The sequence below is a fragment of the Vanacampus margaritifer genome, chromosome 2 (genome assembly GCF_051991255.1).
Source record: "Vanacampus margaritifer isolate UIUO_Vmar chromosome 2, RoL_Vmar_1.0, whole genome shotgun sequence".
NCBI lineage: Eukaryota > Metazoa > Chordata > Actinopteri > Syngnathiformes > Syngnathidae > Vanacampus > Vanacampus margaritifer.
The window spans coordinates 11,511,541-11,529,239 of record NC_135433.1 but is presented as its reverse complement, the minus strand read 5'-3'; the positions used below and the strand labels follow the sequence as shown (position 1 = coordinate 11,529,239).

The following is a 17,699-nucleotide window of genomic DNA, read 5'->3' as shown; positions in this document are numbered from 1 at the left end:
TGTGTTGCGTCGTAGGTAACCACTGAATGGCGCTGTCGTATTTTTTGTGTTATATTTCAAAGCGAAAGGTGGCGGTAGTGTGCAAATGACAACACCTTTCCGCCTTTAAACTTGAAAAAAAGAAGAAGTGTAGCCAGCGAGCTCAGCCAACTCAGTCGTACCAAAATAGCTTGGCGACCGACGGCTGAGCAGCTGACATCACTCAGCAGAAATGGCTGCCACCGGAGTCCTTCCCTTTATACGAGGGGTAGACCTCAGTGGAAACGACTTTAAAGTAAGAATTCCAAACCTACTCATCTGTTTATTGTGGTTTTCTAACTGTTTACCAAGTTGGCGAATTACGCTCCGGTTGAAAGGAGCACCAAACGATTGAGGACCAAAACACTGGCTTAGTTAGCTTCACGCTGTTAGCTGGGCGTTAGCCAGTTGTCAGATATTTGACATGAGACAGGAGAGGCAGACGGCTCTCGAACCCTTTGTATCCTAAATGTATACAAAATGTGATTCTTATGTTAATAACCCTTTTTTTTTTTTTTTTAAATTGCGTTGTTAAGTTGTTTTTTGGCGTGTGCGATTGAATTCACTCCTAAAGTGAACAAAACATTCGGTAACAAATGGGGCAAACTTGGTTAACGGAATCAAGATCGACCACGAACAATAATACAATGGGTTATTTTGGAAAGGGTTGGAAAGGGTATTTATTGATCATGTCTAATTTGGCTGCATTAAGACGTATGTTATTTACGCACCTACTGGAATTAACACCATGTCACTAGTGATAACAGTATCACGTTCCATAACAATGTACAGTTCTGGGACAGTTTTTCAGATTCCCGGTGCATATAGCTGCGTTGTTACCGTAGATAGCCAAGGATGCCATATTCAGTTTCATTTTTCTGTTTTCTGTACTTTTCAGGGAGGATATTTCCCCGAGCATGTCAAATGCATGAGTAGCCTGCGATGGCTGAAATTAAACAGGACGGGACTGTGTTACCTCCCAGAGGAGCTCTCCTCTCTGCAGAAGCTGGTGAGAACTACTTTGCTGTTGTTTACTTAATTAGCATTGCACCTGTTTATTGCATAGGATGGATCATCTTAAAACAGCAAAAAAAAAAAAAGTCTGTGCAGTAAAATATATTAGAGAGATTGTATATGACGTACTCATTTTTAAATAATTTTATTCAAATCTGACATTAGCATAAAGGCAGCTATAATGTGTTCTCTTATTGCCTAACAGTGTTGCTCCAAATACACTTGTTTGGAAATGAATTCAGAGTTAATGAGAAAAGATTGCATCACTAGACCTGCGGAAAGTGGAAACTTCATCTTAATAACATCTACGTATTTCTGTTTAAATGCCCCATATCTCTGATAGGATTAGTGTGGCCACTAGTCCCAACGCGTTTGATTTGCCAATTTAAAGGTAAATGAGATTAGCTTGTTTTCACAGTGAGCTGTCACTGCTGAGCAACAGCTGTGGTCGCATCTTTTTTTCTTTGTCTGGCCCAGCGAATGGAGTACCTCATGTATCCCCTATGCTGAGGAACATTTTTTCTGTGCAGTAGTTTCATATTCTGCCATCATGGCTATTTTCATTTTGATCTTGAATCTTGCAGTTGGACCAAACAAGGTTTAAGAGGGGAGTGACTGGGGGGGAAAATGGAGACAAAAATAGGTAAAGACAGGACACTATCTGCAGGATAAGGAAGGAATATTAGTATCATAGCATATGGAGTGGCAGCATCTTATCTCCATCTCTGCTGAGGAGTTCAGCCACCATGTACAGATGTCATTCTGACATCCTTCTTGCATGTCTGCATGTGTGTGGTCTGCAACTGAAATATAGCAGAATCAATTTTAGGAATGCAATTAGTACAACAAATCAAATTATAAATAAAGTGTGTGTGTCGTAAATTACTGAATTGCTGACTTTTCTCTTCTTCGTCTTTATGCTTTCCTCAGGAGCATCTATCAGTGAGCCACAACAGCTTGACCACCTTACATGGGGAGCTCTCCAGTTTGCCAAACCTGAGGGTAATTATTATGTGCATAATGTGGAAGCTTTGCGATCCAATCAAATCTGTTTTGGGAGACAGGAAAACATTTTGTGTAATTGTAATATGTTCCAGAGTTACGATCACCACCATAAAATGTTAATTGTATACAGGCAATAATTAGCATTTTACCATCCAGAGTTGGAGTGGCGGAGGGTGACGTCATGCTCGTTCGTCCCCGCGGACATGTTTTGTTATGTTAGCGTGCATACGACATTCGACACAATTGGGATGGAAACTGAAGGGGGAATTTATTCGAGTGTGCAAGCACATACCATATTCGCACCATACACGAGCAAGACACAGAGGCTGCAGTTACGCTTTAGGCCAGAGGTGGCAGTTGTGAGTAAAAAAAAAAAAAATAGCATTACACAATGCAACTTGAACGAAATAGTTCACATGCTGGAAAAGTTTTCGTGCCTTGCTACTGCCACATTTTTTTATCTTGTGATTTGAAGTCGTATAAAGGGGGTTTGCTTTTTGTGCAGGCTGTGGTTGCCCGTGCCAACAACCTAAAAAATTCGGGAGTCCCAGATGACATCTTTCAGCTTGATGACCTCTCAGTGTTGGTATGCAATGTTCTTTTTTTTAATCTTAAACCTGCTGCTCAAACATGGAGCTTACCGGCGAGAAATAAAGGAGACCGTCTGGATATTGTACAGGCTGTGTTGGCATTAGTCATGTTTGGTGATGTTGCTTGGTGTGCCGCAGGCCCTAACCACACCCTCAACACAAACTCCAATCTGCAGTTGATATATGGTGATTTCAACACTGTTTCTAATAACTAGGACCTGAGCTACAACCAGCTAACGGAGGTCCCCAGGGACCTGGAGAACAGCAGAAACATGCTGGTCCTCAACCTGAGCCACAATGGCATCGACTCGATCCCCAACCAGCTGTTCATCAACTTGACAGACCTGCTGTATCTGGACCTGAGTGACAACAAGCTGGACAGCCTGCCACCTCAGATGAGACGCCTGGTTCATTTGCAGACTCTCATCCTCAACAACAACCCGCTGATGCATGCACAGTTGCGGTAAGAAGGCTCAACGTCTGTCTTTTTGTTCGTTTATTATAATAAAATGTGTGTATGATAGTTGGAGACCCTTTTTGTTTATGATGAATTTTACTCCGCTAATTATGTGAGCAGCCAGCTGCCTGCCATGGTGGCATTACAAACTCTCCACCTGAGGAACACCCAAAGAACACAGAGCAATATGCCCACAAGCCTGGAGGGTCTGATGAATTTAGCAGGTATGACACACACTTGTGTTATTTGTGACCCAGAAAAGTCTGACAGCTGGATTACTACGCCAACCGCGAGAGAGATCACAATTTGTTCCCTCTGTTCCTCCCTCCAGATGTTGACCTGTCTTGTAATGACCTGACTCGGGTGCCAGAGTGCCTCTATTCACTGGGCAGTTTGAAAAGACTCAACTTGAGTAGTAATCAGATATCGGAACTGTCGCTCTGCATCGACCAGTGGACCCAACTCGAAACACTGAACCTTAGCCGCAACATGCTCACCTCATTGCCTGTAAGGACATTTTTTTTGGGGGGGGGGGGGGGGTCCTCCACATGTCATGTAAATAATAATTCTATATCTTCATCTAGTCGGCCATCTGTAAACTTTCCAAATTGAAAAAGCTATACATGAACTCCAACAAACTGGACTTTGATGGCGTTCCACCTGGCATGGGGAAATTATCCAATCTCACAGAGTTCATGGCGGCTAACAACAACCTGGAACTCATCCCTGAGGGACTCTGCAGGTGAGTGCAAGAGATTATACATGACTGTACATACAATGCCTTGGGATATGATTACAATGCACACTTGACATTATCATCACTTGTCTACCTTTTTTTTTTTTTGTCATGAAGGTGTGGCAAGCTGAAGAAGCTCATACTGAATAAAAACCGCCTTGTGACACTGCCAGAGGCCGTCCATTTCTTGACTGACTTAGAGGTACAAGAACAAAATCCACTACAACAGTATTCAACAGTACCTTGAATTTTATGAGCAACCATTATGCGTTTGTTCATCTTAGATGCTGGATGTGCGTGAGAACCCCAACCTAGTAATGCCTCCGAAACCAGTCGATAGAGGAGCCGAGTGGTACAACATCGACTTCTCCCTGCAGAACCAGCTGCGGCTGGCTGGAGCCTCACCTGCCACTGTAGCCGCTGCTGGAGGAGGTGTGTGTGTGTGTAGACTAGACATACATGCTTTTTAGTTCTTTAGTTCCAGTGGCGCCCTTGTCCGCTACCTGGCCTTGAAAACTACGCTTCTATGAGACTTCTCTGAAAGCCTAAAAGCAGTGGAGGAATAAACAATATTTACCTGTTTGGAAATAAAGTGCACCCAATCACGCCGTCACGTGTTTATCACTTATGCATGCAGGAGCCAGCCCCAAAGATCCCCTGGCGAGGAAGATGAGGCTGAGGAGGAGGAAGGATTGTGCTCAGGATGATCAGGCCAAGCAGGTGCTGAAGGGCATGAGTGATGTTGCGCAAGAAAAGAAGAACCTGGAGGTGAGAAGAGCAGCTTCCAAATTGAAGCGAGAAGTGTTTTTCAGTGAGCAGAAGAAGATTGACGACCGTGTGAACATTTTGCAGGAAAATGGGGATTTAAAATACGCAGATTTGAAGGTCCGACGTTGGGATCAGGGTTTGGAGAAGCCTCAATTGGATTACTCTGAGTTCTTTATGGATGATGTGGGGCAGGTAATGTTCTCTCTCGAACCAACTCGGTTATTTTCCTGTGACACAAATGCAGCATCAGCATGTCGTGACCTCAATGCAGGTGCCAGGCGTGAGCGTGTGGCAGATTGAGAATTTTGTTCCCATGCAAGTGGACGAAACGTTCCACGGGAAGTTTTACGAGGCCGACTGCTACATTATCCTCAAGGTAACCAGGCAACCGGCCGTCACGTGCACAAATAAGTCAGTACGCGGCTCGGGCTTGACTTAAAGGACTCCCTCGCTCTCTTGGTTGCAGACATTTTTGGATGACAACGGAGCGTTGACCTGGAAGATCTTCTACTGGATTGGCCAGGAAGCCACGCTGGACAAGAAGGCCGGCTCCGCCATCCATGCCGTCAACCTCAGGAACTTCCTTGGAGCCGAGTGCAGGTCAATAAGGGAAGAGATGGGAGACGAGAGCGAAGAGTTTAGTGAAGTATGTCAAAGCAGCATGACGACATGTCGCCGGTCTAGAAAGCCTGTCGAACCTTGAACTGACACTTGTTTGTCTGGTGTTGAAGGTATTTAACAATGAGATCTCGTACATCGAGGGAGGCACTGCCAGCGGATTCTACACTGTGGAGGACTCGCATTATGCTGTCAGGTCGGCCCCACTCTTAATTGGCCATCGTGGATCGAGCCTTTTGCTGTGAAAACAAACATCTGTGCGTTTTCTCAGGCTGTACCGAGTTTATGGCAAGAAAAACATCCGACTGGAGTCTGTACCTGTCAAGTCTTGCTCTCTCGATCCACGGTGACTCTCTCACACGCCTTCTTTTTACTTTCCTCGCAAATTCACAACTTGCCCACTGCGGTGGGTGCATTTGTGTTGTGTGACCGGCACTGATTTCTTCTCTCTGTTGGGCAGTTATGTGTTCCTGTTGGATACTGGACTGGAAATCTTTATCTGGAGGGGAGCCAACGCTACGCTGAGTGGCACCACAAAGGCCAGGTCGGGGGATAATAATGGAGTCAGCACACGTTTTCCCCATTTGTGTTCTTGAAGTCCAGGAGTTAATAGCGCGTTCAGATCTGTCTTGAAGATTGATTGAGTCTTTAGTGCCACATTGACCAGCAGGCTCTTTGTTTTGTCCTTTCAGGTTATTTGCAGAGAAGATCAATAAGAACGAGCGTAAGGGGAAGGCAGAGATCACGACTCTTAGGCAGAACCAGGAGCCTCCAAATTTCTGGGAGTTACTGGGAGGTCAACCGGAGGAGATCAAGAAACACGTCCCAGATGACTTCACAGCCGTCAGACCCAAACTGTACAAGGTCAAGCAAACATTTAGACGAGTGTGTCAAATCGATCTACACAGTAAAAAGTGCTGACAACTGAGTGGATTGTTGATGTGTGGCCTTTCAGGTGGGTTTAGGTCTTGGCTATCTCGAGCTTCCTCAGATTAACTACAAGCTGTCTGTGGAGCACAAAGACCACAAGATCAAACTGGACACGCTGCCAGAGCTCAGACTGGTATGTTGATCCCGTTTTAGATTCGCCACAACTGGCTCACAACTAATCCGGACTCAAAACAAGTACATTTTCAAACTGTACACGGATCACATTTGCTTTCCCAGTCAAACTTTCCTTTCCATGTGACCTACTTCCATCAACACAACACTCATCAGCTCCTCTTTCCTTCGCCTCCCTCAGCTGCAGTCGCTGCTGGACACCAAGTGCGTGTACATCCTGGACTGCTGGTCCGACGTCTTCATCTGGATCGGGAGGAAGTCTCCCCGACTCGTCCGAGCCGCTGCCTTAAAACTGGGTCAGGAGATCTGCTCCATGCTGCACCGGCCAAAACACGCAAGCGTCACCCGAAACCTGGAAGGCACCGAGTGCCAGGTAACCACTCGGAATGCACAGTCGGGCAATGCCTGTGGTGACTCGTTCCTCGTCTTTGTCAGGTGTTCAAGTCCAAATTTAAGAACTGGGACGACGTGCTGAAGGTGGACTACACCAGAGCTGCGGAGACGGTGCAGAAGAACGACAACCTCCAGGTCAAGGTCGGTGATAAGACCTGATGAGGATCATTTGATGACTGCTTTGGTTGACGAGGTGTTGGCCTTCCTTGTCTGTCAGGTGAAGAAAGACACAGAGCAGAAAGACCAGATGAAAGCCGACCTCACTGCGCTTTTCCTGCCCAGGCAGCCGGCCATGCCGCTCACGGAGGTAACACGCGTGCGCTTGCTGTGCAGGCCACATACAGGCAGCCTTCACGACTGTGTGTTTTCCATGCTGCATGTAGGCGGAGCAGCTGATGGAGGAGTGGAACGAGGACCTGGACGGCATGGAAGGATTCGTGCTGGAGGGCAAAAAGTTTGCTCGGCTTCCCGAGGAGGAGTTTGGACACTTTTTCACTCAGGATTGCTACGTCTTCCTCTGCAGGTGGGCCCGTCTGTCCCTGACGGGTGTAACCATAGCGATGGCATGTGTATGTGATGTTAACGTCATATGAAAGCATTTTGGAAAAGCATCTATCCATGCATGGGCAGATACTGGGTGCCGGTGGAGTACGAAGACGAGGAGAAGAAAGAGGGCGAAGACAAGGAAAAAGAGGATGAGGACGACAAACAGCCGGAGGAAGACTTCCAGTGCGTGGTGTACTTCTGGCAGGGCCGACAAGCCTCCAACATGGGATGGCTCACCTTCACCTTCTCGCTGCAGAGGAAGTTTGAAAGTCTCTTCCCGGGAAAACTCAAGGTAACATGCAAATCACATCTTCAAAATTACCGAGCCAAGGAATCACCTGCTCCGCGTTGTCCTTCAGGTGGTGCGCATGACCCAGCAGCAGGAGAACCTCAAGTTCTTGTCCCATTTCAAGAGGAAGTTCATCATCCACAAAGGCAAAAGGAAACAGAAGACCGACTCTGCCCAGCCGTCTCTTTATCACATTCGCACCAACGGGAGTGCACTTTGCACCAGGTAAAATTCAGCCGCCTGCCCGTGTGGCATTCAAGGAACATCTGTGAATTACATTCTTCAGTTGAGTAGGCATACAGGCTGGTTACAACTGAACATGTGGCATCTCTCCGTCAGAACCATCCAAATCGGAACGGACTCCGGCAACCTCAACTCTGAGTTCTGCTTCATTCTCAAAGTGCGTTTTCAATAGTCTTCAAGCTAATTCCTCATTGAGCATCCGCTAACGAAGCATCCTGGTTTGTGTTCATGTGCGACGTTAGGTCCCCTTTGAGAGCACAGACAACCAGGGCATCGTTTACACTTGGGTGGGCCGAGCCGCCGACCCGGACGAGGCCAAGCTGGCCGAGGACATCATGAACAGCATGTTTGATGACACCTACAGCAAACAGGTACCACCGCAGGGGAAATGTCTCAGCTAAAATGGAAATTGGTTTAGTCTTAAAAGGCAAATGTGTGAAAGTGAATTTTTTAAGTCTTTAGTTATATATCACCATGGTGTCCGTGTGTTTAAAACAAGTGAATAAAGATAAAAATAGCCAAGTTATTTTTATTTTATTTTTTTATTACTATACATGCAAATGTTTTGGTAAAACTGTGCATTGTGTTCAAATTCAATGCCTCGTTTGTGCCATTGTAGGTCATCAATGAGGGGGAGGAACCGGAGAACTTCTTCTGGGTAGGCATCGGTGCTCAGAAGCAGTACGACGAGGACGCAGATTACATGAAATATGCTCGTCTCTTCAGGTGAGTGAAAGCCAGCAGCACACACGCAAGTCGCAACAGCACATACGTTAACGGCCAATCAAAACACTGGTTAAAATGTTAACTTTTTGGGAGTCGGCACACACTTGCCACAAAAAAAAATAAAAAAATAAAAAATTATATATAGGTCCGTCCGTCCGTCTTCTTCCGCTTATCCGGGGTCGGGTCGCGGGGGCAGCAGCTTTCGCAGGGAAGCCCAGACTTCCCTCTCCCCAGCCACTTCAGCCAGCTCATCCGACGGGACCCCAAGGCGTTCCCAGGACAGCCGAGAGACATAGTCTCTCCAGCGTGTCCTGGGTCGTCCCCGGGGCCTCCTGCCGGTAGGACATGCCCGGAACACCTCCCCAGGGAGGCGTCCAGGAGGCATCCGAACCAGATGCCCGAGCCACCTCAACTGGTTCCTCTCAACGTGGAGGAGCAGCGACTCGACGCTGAGTCCCTCTCGGATGAGCGAGCTTCTCACCCTATCTCTAAGGGAGAGCCCGGCTACCCTGCGGAGGAAACTCATTTCGGCCGCTTGTATCCGGGATCTTGTTCTTTCGGTCACGACCCACAGCTCGTGACCATAGGTGAGGGTAGGAACGTAAATCGAGAGCTTTGCCTTTCGGCTCAGCTCCTTCTTCACCACAACGGACCGATACAGCGTCCGCATCACTGCAGACGCTGCACCGATCCGCCTGTCGATCTCCCGCTCTAACCTACCCTCACTCGTGAACAAGACCCCAAGATACTTGAACTCCTCCACTTGGGGCAGGACCTCCTCCCCGACCCGGAGAGGGCACTCCACCCTTTTCCGACTGAGGACCATGGTCTCGGATTTGGAGGTGCTGATTCTCATCCCAACCGCTTCACACTCGGCTGCGAACCGCTCCAGTGAGAGCTGGAGGTCACGGCTTGATGAAGCCAACAGCACCACATCATCTGCAAAAAGCAGAGATGCAATGCTGAGATGCATATATAGGTAGCACTTCAAATCATTGTCCTCTCTTCCTTTCAGGTGTTCCAATGAGAGAGGTTATTTCTCAGTGTCAGAAAAGTGCTCCGACTTCTGCCAGGATGACTTGGCTGATGACGACATCATGTTGCTCGATAACGGCCAAGAGGTAGGGATTGGTTAAACACTGGCTTTGGCTTAAGTTGAACTTTGCTGTATCCTCTCCAGGTGTACATGTGGGTCGGTACTCAGACGAGTCAGGTGGAGATCAAACTGAGTCTCAAAGCCTGTCAGGTCAGTGAAGTCATGGGGGGGTCAGTTCTTTTGCTTGGTGTATTTTTTTATTTTTTTGCACACCTTAACCACTCACTTTTACAATGTTGCAGGTGTACATCCAGCACATGCGCTCCAAAGAAACGCAGCAGCCCAGAAAACTGCGACTAGTGCGCAAAGGAAATGAGCAGCACTGCTTCACACGCTGCTTCCACGCCTGGGGGGCTTTCAAAACTCCCCCAGCGTAGACTCTCGTACGCATCCAGCTGCCAACTTTCTCTATTGCAGGGCGTCCCAAACCTTTTTAAGCCCATCAAAATTACAAAGTTGAGGTCTCATTTTATTCCAAAATATCATGTATGGCTATAACAGACTTAGTCAGTCAATTAATGGTAACAAATTGTGTTCCTCTGTGATCGATTACGACTCTGCCTTTTATTGGGCCGGATAAAAAAATGTCTTTCTGCTCTATCGAACTGATTCCCATCTGGGAAACAACACAGCTTTACTAGGCCTTATCGTGCAAGCCGTATAAGTACTTTTTCCACATCCAAACTCGTGTACTGAATTGTTTTACTAGTGAGGACAAAGCGCATACTAGTACATGGACCTCAACGACATGGGACTAAATGTGTGAAATGCGTTCTATAAGGCTGCAGTTTTCTCCTGTTAAACAGATTATTTGCAGCAAATCTGAGAATGTTTGGCTGAGACACTCGTGCTGTAAATGCTTCGTACCATTTTTGCACAGCTCATCTGAAGCACATTTTTTTTTGAAGCAGATGTCCTTGCTCTTCGGTGGAATGTTTATTTTCTACATACTTGATATTACATCTATACACTGATTAATGGTGATGCTGCACCCCTCGTTGCTTTTAGCCGGCATGCCAGACACGAGTCGGAGGCTTTTGAGTGACCCAACGTGCAGTCATTAGAACCTCTTTGCAGTCACTCGGATTAGTTGCTTTTGTGGCGCTTTGCAAGCAAAGACCGCCTTGTAAGATTTTACGGGATTAAAATCTACTGTTTAGATGATATTTTAATGGGAGATCATACCACATCTCGAGATAAACAACTTTTTTTGAAGAAGAACAGAAGTCAGATGGATCATGTGGTTGTCCGAGCATGATATTTACAAATCTTTGTATTTCCTTTGGGGTGACTTGTGTGCCTGTTTAGTCCCACATGCACAGGTGGGAATGTGCACATGCTCCTGATGCCACCTGCAGATGCTTTATTTATTTTATATTATAAAGAAAAATAAAATCATCACAAATCTATAATCATTCTTGTTACTTTACTATTGTATGTTGCATTTAAGTAGAAGTCACATTTAATTCTTAAAGTCCCAAAAAAAATTGACGGTAGCAACAAGATCTCTTAATTTTGACAGATTGCAAACTAGTTTCCAAGGTAAATATTTTTGTCGCAAATAAACCAATGACAACAATGTCACTTGGAGTACATTTTATTAACATTCACAATCCATCAGCTGAAATGCTAATACTATTAAAATACCAATCACAAAACAGATGACCAAGGGGGGAAAAAAATAATTGAATTAAAAACTGTCAGCTGTGGCATGGAAGGGTTAATTGATTTGTCAGTCAAAAAAAAAAAAAAAAACCTAAAATGACAATTAAAAAAGGTAGTAGTGAGAGAATTTCTACTTTTTGAGCTAGATACGTTAGTAGTGAGGTCCCTTTTTAGGCTCGTCAGTCTTGTGATTAAAAGATGCTGGAAGCTTTTTCTTTTCATTGTTTTGGCTTGAACATGTGACTCATGTCATATGTTACCCTACATAAAGACACTATGTATACATAGATTTGTTTTTACACAGTAAAAGTTCAAGAAAAAAATACTGGTGATTCAAGCTCTGTTGCCAGCATACATTACCCACAATGCATCAAAATGCAAGCCAAATGGGCACATTCTTTACACTCGTACAACTAACGCACACTTTGCACTCAAGCCCACTTTTTCCTTACTTGCCACACTTCCCACAAGACTTCTGCGGGAGAAATGCAAGCTAATAAAGTGAAACAATAATGTTTTTCAGCCATGGTATTTGTGTACAGTGGCAGTACAAACACACTGCTCAAGTGTCAATGTGTTTAAAATGGTGTCCAAAAATCTCACAAGCACAGCGCCACCGTCAAACATCGCCGAAAGCCATCAGAAACAACAACCTTCTCAAACCAGCTGCACAAACTTCCATATAAGGCTTTCTTCCTGCCTGTACCATATTGTCAGTGTTGGCGTTGTGCAGGAACAAGCCTACAAATCTACACGCACGTCACGCCAACCTCTGGAATGAAAGCTAATAGTGAGCAATTAATGGTCCTATGTTAAGAGGAGGGGAGTGGGGGTGGGGGTGTAGTCCTCCCACTAAGTTTTCAGGCTCAGAGAAATCCTGACTGCAGATCGACATCGGGGGGCTTCACAGTGAACTTGAGACGGATTGATGAGATGTTTGTGGTCCAGCACTGAGATCAAGTCCATCCAGACACTTGAGCCCCTCCCTCCCTGTAAATGGGAGCAGTCAGTCATGTGGCCCAAAGCTATACTTTGTATAACGTGTGGCGACGTGTTGATTGTTGACTGGACGTCACCTGTTCAATTGATGAGGATGCCGGCAGAGCGTCCGTCCTCCTCTTGAATGTTCTTCAGGTTGTTCTCCTCCTCATCCACAGTGCTGCACAACCAACGACAAAATGTTTATTCCGAAGCGGCTTCTAGGGTGAACTAAAAAGGTGAGTCTGGTTTCCCATTGTACGCTTACGTGAGAAAGTCCCTGACGTCTTCCACGGTGAGTTCCCCAGTGGACTCCAGAGTGATGTCAGCACAGCTGAGAGGCGAGTCCAGGGGCGTGTCCGAGACAGGAGAGGACAGCGAGCTGGGTGGCTCCTCTGCTCGTCCTGCCGGGGAACAAATTCAAAAATAAGTCATATTTGGCATTTAATGAAGATTGTGTTGTGATGTTAAAACAGCAACAACAAAAAAAAAGGCACCGAATAACACCCAAAACTTTAATATTAGGAAAAAGTCGTTATTCAACAAGAATGGAGTTGTAATATAAGCAACATTTCAAGCAATTTCACAGTCATTTTTGTGTCAGTCCTAATATTCCTTGCAAGTGTGTTGATATTAAAGTAGCTGTATTCAATGAAATATTCCAGAAGTAAAAACAATGGCGCTTGTGTTGCCAGCGCGCATCCAAAATCTCCAATCGCTGAGTGGGCGAGACAATTGGGGCGTGCTAAATGGTCATCATGGGAACCAGAGGGGACCCCTAATTGGGCAGAGTTTAAGTCCCAAGCAGTAAGGAGAGAGAAACAAAATGGAGTGGAAACAAAAAAAAAAGAAAGAAAATGGAGTAGAAAGTGAGATACCTTCCGCCTGTGCCGTCTGGTTCTTGTGTGTTCCGTTGGCTTGTGGCAGTGCCGTCGTGCCACCGCTGAGGAAAAACACACACACACACACACAAAGTTTAGCTTGTGAGAGTGGCAGCAGTGAGTGTTTTGTTTTGTTTTGATTCTTCAGTTTCACTATTGCTCAACTCTGGACGGCACTTCTAAAATGGCGTCCGATGTGAGAGATCCTGGAATCTAACCGGTCTCTAACTACTGTAAATTCAAATAATTATTGTTCCAGCAGCGCAGAGAACATATGCCTGTGAAAGTTTATGACGAGCAAAAGCTACACTCATTTCCAGTAGCCTATCGATGGATTTTTGTATTGGGCCGCTGGCACCCAGCTAGGTCCAGGGCTCATGGGTTTTCCGTGTTTTTAAGTACTTTCAATGCACTCACATGACAAAGAAATAGACAAAACAACAGCATAAATTTTCAATGTATATTGAACTATCCCATATAAAATGGCAGTTTTAGTCAACTCAAAATCAGTCACATTCAAAAACATTGGACTGCCTTTGCTTTTAAAAACTATCACTGAGAATATCATCATATCTAACTAATGTGATTACTAAGTTAACACATAAATAATGTTGAAGAGTTCAAATTTCATGAACAAATAATTGTATCATGACCAAATGAAAAGTAACTCATATTAGAGCATACCACAAATGTCTTTGTTATAGCAGAAGATGTTACCTGTCGGAGTCATGTGCATACACAATGAACTACTAGAAAAAAGAAAAAAAAATATCTGATTTTTTTTTTTTTGGGGGGGGTGAGATAAAAAAAAAGCGGAATTCCGCGAATTAGCGGAAAAATCACATCCCTGACATTAGCGTTAAGCTAACAGTAAATCTGTGCGCGTTACCTGGCCAGTGAGAGTCGCTCCAGCGCAACCGAGCAGAGTGGTTCGGTGAATACCTTCGCCGACAAGGAGAACCTCTCATATTCCGAGGGCGAGATCAGGTAGAAGCCTGCACACGCACGCAAACAATCATCAGACAGTCACGCTTGGAATGTTGACAACTATGTCATCTGCGACTCACCTTGTCCATTTCTGGTAAAGACACATGATGCAATGCCACTGATGTCCTCTTTGCGGATGCAGTCATAGCGCACCTAAAAACACCACCACAGTTGGAAAGCTGTGCGTTGTTGTTTTTTTTGTTTTTTTTGAGTAAAACAAGCCTACCTGTGGTCTGAGGCCAGGTATGCTGAAGAGGTGCATGTCGCCCATATTGGTGAGACACACCAGCGTGTGCTCGCTGTAGTCCTCCTGAGCCGTGGAGCTGAAGACCACCAGGGCAACCTTCCTCACCCGGCAGCCCTCGTGAGCCGTCAACTTGAATTTGGTCTTGGCGCTCACCTTAGGCAGAGAGAACACCTGCAACAAGAGAGAGAGAGGAGAGACGGTGACAATTCCAATTTGCTGTTACTGTCTTGTTTAACTCATTCACTGCCATTGACGGCTATAGATGTCTAAAATGCACTTTATTTCTATAAGTAAAATAAAATAAATTCCCACTTCTGTTAACAAAAGTATGAATATCTAGAAAAAATATTTTGTTGTACATTTAGAACAGATATAAAGTTTGTGATTAATCATGAGTTAACTAGAGAAGTTAATCGCCGGACGCCCTTCATTTTTAATAAGCTGTCTTTTTTTAAAGAAAAGATTTAAAAAAAAAAGATATATATATATATATATATATATTTTCATTGGTTATATTCATTATTGAAAATTAAAAACATTACAAATAATTTTATTTAAAGAAAAGATGATTAAAAATTCAAATAATTTTTAAAAAGATTTTAAAAAAGTAAAATTAGTTTTTTAAGAAAAGATTTAACATAATCAAATACAATTAGAAATTAATAAAAATTTGAAAAAAATAATTTAAATATTTTGTTGAATAGAAAAGATTATATATATTTTTTAATAATAAAAAAATATATAGAAAAGATTATTAAAAATTAGGGGCGTCAGGCGATTAAAATTTGTAATCGTAAATAATTGCATGATTTCACTAGTTAACTCACGATTAATCACAAATTTTATATCTGTTCTAAATGTACAATAAAAAAAAAATGTAGGTTTTCATACCTAAACAAAACAACAAAAGTGTTAACAAAAGTGGAAAAAAATGTTACACTAATGGAACTGGTTCAAATGAATTTTGACCGTCAATGGCAGTGAATGAGTTAAACAGTGTATTGAGATGTTACCTTGAGTTGTTCCTCTGAGGCAATGAGCACAGAATGAGGATTGGACATATCGGGAGCGATGGCGAGGTCCTGTGAGGCCTCATAAGGCTCGGGTAGCGGTTTGGCGCGTCCATCCAGCACGCAGATGGACACCACGGGAGCTCTGTGCATCAGCTGGATCTCTTTGCCCAACACGGCCTCCACACAAGCGCCGCTCTCACCAGCGAGCCCCCGATCGGAACCCCGGCCCGAGGCCACGCCGGGTACCTCCAGAGCGTAAGCGTACACGCTGCCCGAGTTGGTGCCTGCCCACAGCGTGGGTCCGTGGTGTGTGCCTGGGACAACGTTTTAAAAATCAATTCATTACGAAGCTGCAACACTGGTTTCCATTTCCAGACCCGACCGGAAAACTTCACACACCGTCACGCAGAAATGTGTCGGCAAAGCACAGACATCGAACAACTCCCGACAAGGAGTCGTCCGCTGATCGAGGTTCGATCCTTCGCTGGATGGGAGCCATTTCTTCATGCTCAGCAAGGGCAGCGTTGGCCTCTTGGACCTTCACACACAAGTCGTGGAATCATTAATGAGGCCATCATGAGGCTCATGGCGCCAAGACTGACAAGCGCGACCTTGCTGGTGGGTGCGGCGATGGTGCGTTTCTTCCCGGACACTCGACTCTTGCGGATACGCCTGAAACTCTGTCGTAAGGACTTCTTCAAGGATTTGACTCGAGAGAGAGGACCTTCCATCGCCAGGGAGTCATTCGGGTGCAAGGTACATCTAAAAAAGGGAGATACAACAGGAGTCAGAAATTGAACAAAAACGGATCTTGTTTATACAGAATAGTCCAGGGGTCAGGAATCTTTACTGTTAACTCTTTGACTGCCAGACGTTTTCAGAAAAGGGATGCCGTGGGTGCCAGCCGATTTAAGCATTTTTGACTGATCTTTCAAGGTCCACAGAAAATTATGTGTTTAGACTATGGAAACACACATACTACCAAATGAAAGATTGGACTCATCTTTCATCAGAAAAAAAAGTTTGTTTCTACCTTATTTCGTTTTTCAGTAATCAACAGTAGAAAATGGTTAGTTTCACCTCTGTTTTGAAAAAAAAAAACGCATTTTAACGTCTTTGGCACTCCTCCATAGGATTTTACTAAACGTTATTTAACGTTTTTGGCAGTCAGAGTTAAAAGAGACTTTTTAGGGCAAAGAAGTAACAAAAAAAATATGTCCATAGCCACTGCACCATAACAGAAAAATATGAAGCATCAAGTTCTTTGAGATTCATTTTCTTCTACCTTTCGTCTTCCGCTATTGATTTTTTATACTTTGTTCATCATACACTTTTAGACTTTTCAACCTTTCTGTCAAATTTCTGACATTTTGGCAATTTTATGGATATCTTATGTTAATTTTCTGCCCCTTTTATGGCATTTTTTTTTTTTGGGGGGGGGGGGATCTGCCTTTTTTTTTGCTAACAATTTTCAGATTTTTTGGGGGGGCAATTTTGTGGACATTTTGGTAATTTCTTCTTTTGTTTTGGGACATTTTACACATGTTACATTTTAAACATTCTTTTTTTGCCTTTAAAAAAAAACTATTATCTGCCTATTTTGGGCAATTCTAAAGACGTGTTATGGTAATTTTCTGCCTTATTTTATTTTTGGACATTTTATGGTTACTTTTTGAACGTGTTCTTTTCTGTGTATTGAGTTTTCTGACATTTATGGAAATTTCATGACATTTTATGGTAAACGTCTGTTTTTCCTTTTTGAACATCTTATAGTCATTTAGGCAATTAATCTACCTTTCATCTCTCTTTTTCTGACAATTAAAATTTTGTTTTGAGTATTTAAATTATTCATTTTTTTCATCTAAACCACTACTTAATTTAAATCATATTTTATCTAAAAATCTAAAAATGAGGGCTGTCAGTTTAATGTGTTTAATAAATTAATTAATTATGCTGCAAATTATCACAATTAGCGCAAAAAGTCCCACAGCCAATTCATTTGGCTTTTCTACATAGAATAACCAAAGGGCAGCCGAGTGGCTGGATTAGTCTCACCATTTATTTGCAAATGAAGCAATAAATGTCACCAAGTGTTTTAGTTAGTTTTGGATTAACATCCAAACACAGGTGTGATCAGCTCTACCATTTGGCTTTTCTAATTTCAATACCAATAGGGCAGTTGACTGCCCTTTTTTGCCAACTCAACAATGACCTTATGGATGCTAATAATCACACCTGTGGATTCATTTAGTCAGGTCCCATGAATGTGAAGTGAAATCCGCGCAAGCATTTGAAATTTGGCCCGTCAAGTGACCCGTAGGCTGCAGTGCTACGTCACTTCCTACCTGCGCCACAAGTCAAAAGCAG

The 17,699-nt window shown here is 43.9% G+C and overlaps 2 protein-coding genes across 2 annotated transcripts in view; one reads left to right on the top strand and one right to left on the bottom strand.

Annotated features, from left to right (window-relative positions):
• The first annotated feature begins 107 nt into the window (after positions 1–107).
• Positions 108–10,973, top strand: flii (FLII actin remodeling protein). Its single transcript, XM_077559660.1, has 31 exons — positions 108–274; positions 917–1,027; positions 1,963–2,034; positions 2,543–2,623; positions 2,843–3,090; positions 3,205–3,308; positions 3,416–3,591; positions 3,669–3,826; positions 3,938–4,022; positions 4,105–4,252; positions 4,458–4,588; positions 4,673–4,780; positions 4,860–4,964; positions 5,055–5,234; positions 5,320–5,402; positions 5,478–5,552; positions 5,667–5,750; positions 5,899–6,070; positions 6,162–6,269; positions 6,450–6,641; positions 6,704–6,802; positions 6,879–6,968; positions 7,045–7,184; positions 7,292–7,499; positions 7,567–7,721; positions 7,836–7,896; positions 7,982–8,110; positions 8,359–8,465; positions 9,481–9,586; positions 9,646–9,711; positions 9,804–10,973. Exons 1-31 carry the CDS (start codon positions 212–214, stop codon positions 9,936–9,938), a joined length of 3,780 nt encoding a protein of 1,259 aa, XP_077415786.1. The 5' UTR covers positions 108–211; the 3' UTR covers positions 9,939–10,973.
• Positions 10,974–11,142: 169 nt separating this feature from the next.
• The window catches only part of llgl1 (LLGL scribble cell polarity complex component 1), a 39,197-nt gene continuing 32,640 nt past the window's right edge, over positions 11,143–17,699 (bottom strand). The window contains exons 15-24 of the mRNA XM_077559661.1: positions 15,944–16,094; positions 15,732–15,870; positions 15,333–15,646; positions 14,299–14,490; positions 14,153–14,225; positions 13,975–14,080; positions 13,083–13,147; positions 12,473–12,608; positions 12,303–12,385; positions 11,143–12,216 (exon numbers count right to left, since the gene is read on the bottom strand). Coding sequence (XP_077415787.1) covers positions 12,307–12,385; positions 12,473–12,608; positions 13,083–13,147; positions 13,975–14,080; positions 14,153–14,225; positions 14,299–14,490; positions 15,333–15,646; positions 15,732–15,870; positions 15,944–16,094 — 1,255 coding nt within the window. The 3' untranslated portion in view covers positions 11,143–12,216; positions 12,303–12,306. The remainder of the gene's footprint in view (positions 12,217–12,302; positions 12,386–12,472; positions 12,609–13,082; positions 13,148–13,974; positions 14,081–14,152; positions 14,226–14,298; positions 14,491–15,332; positions 15,647–15,731; positions 15,871–15,943; positions 16,095–17,699) is intronic.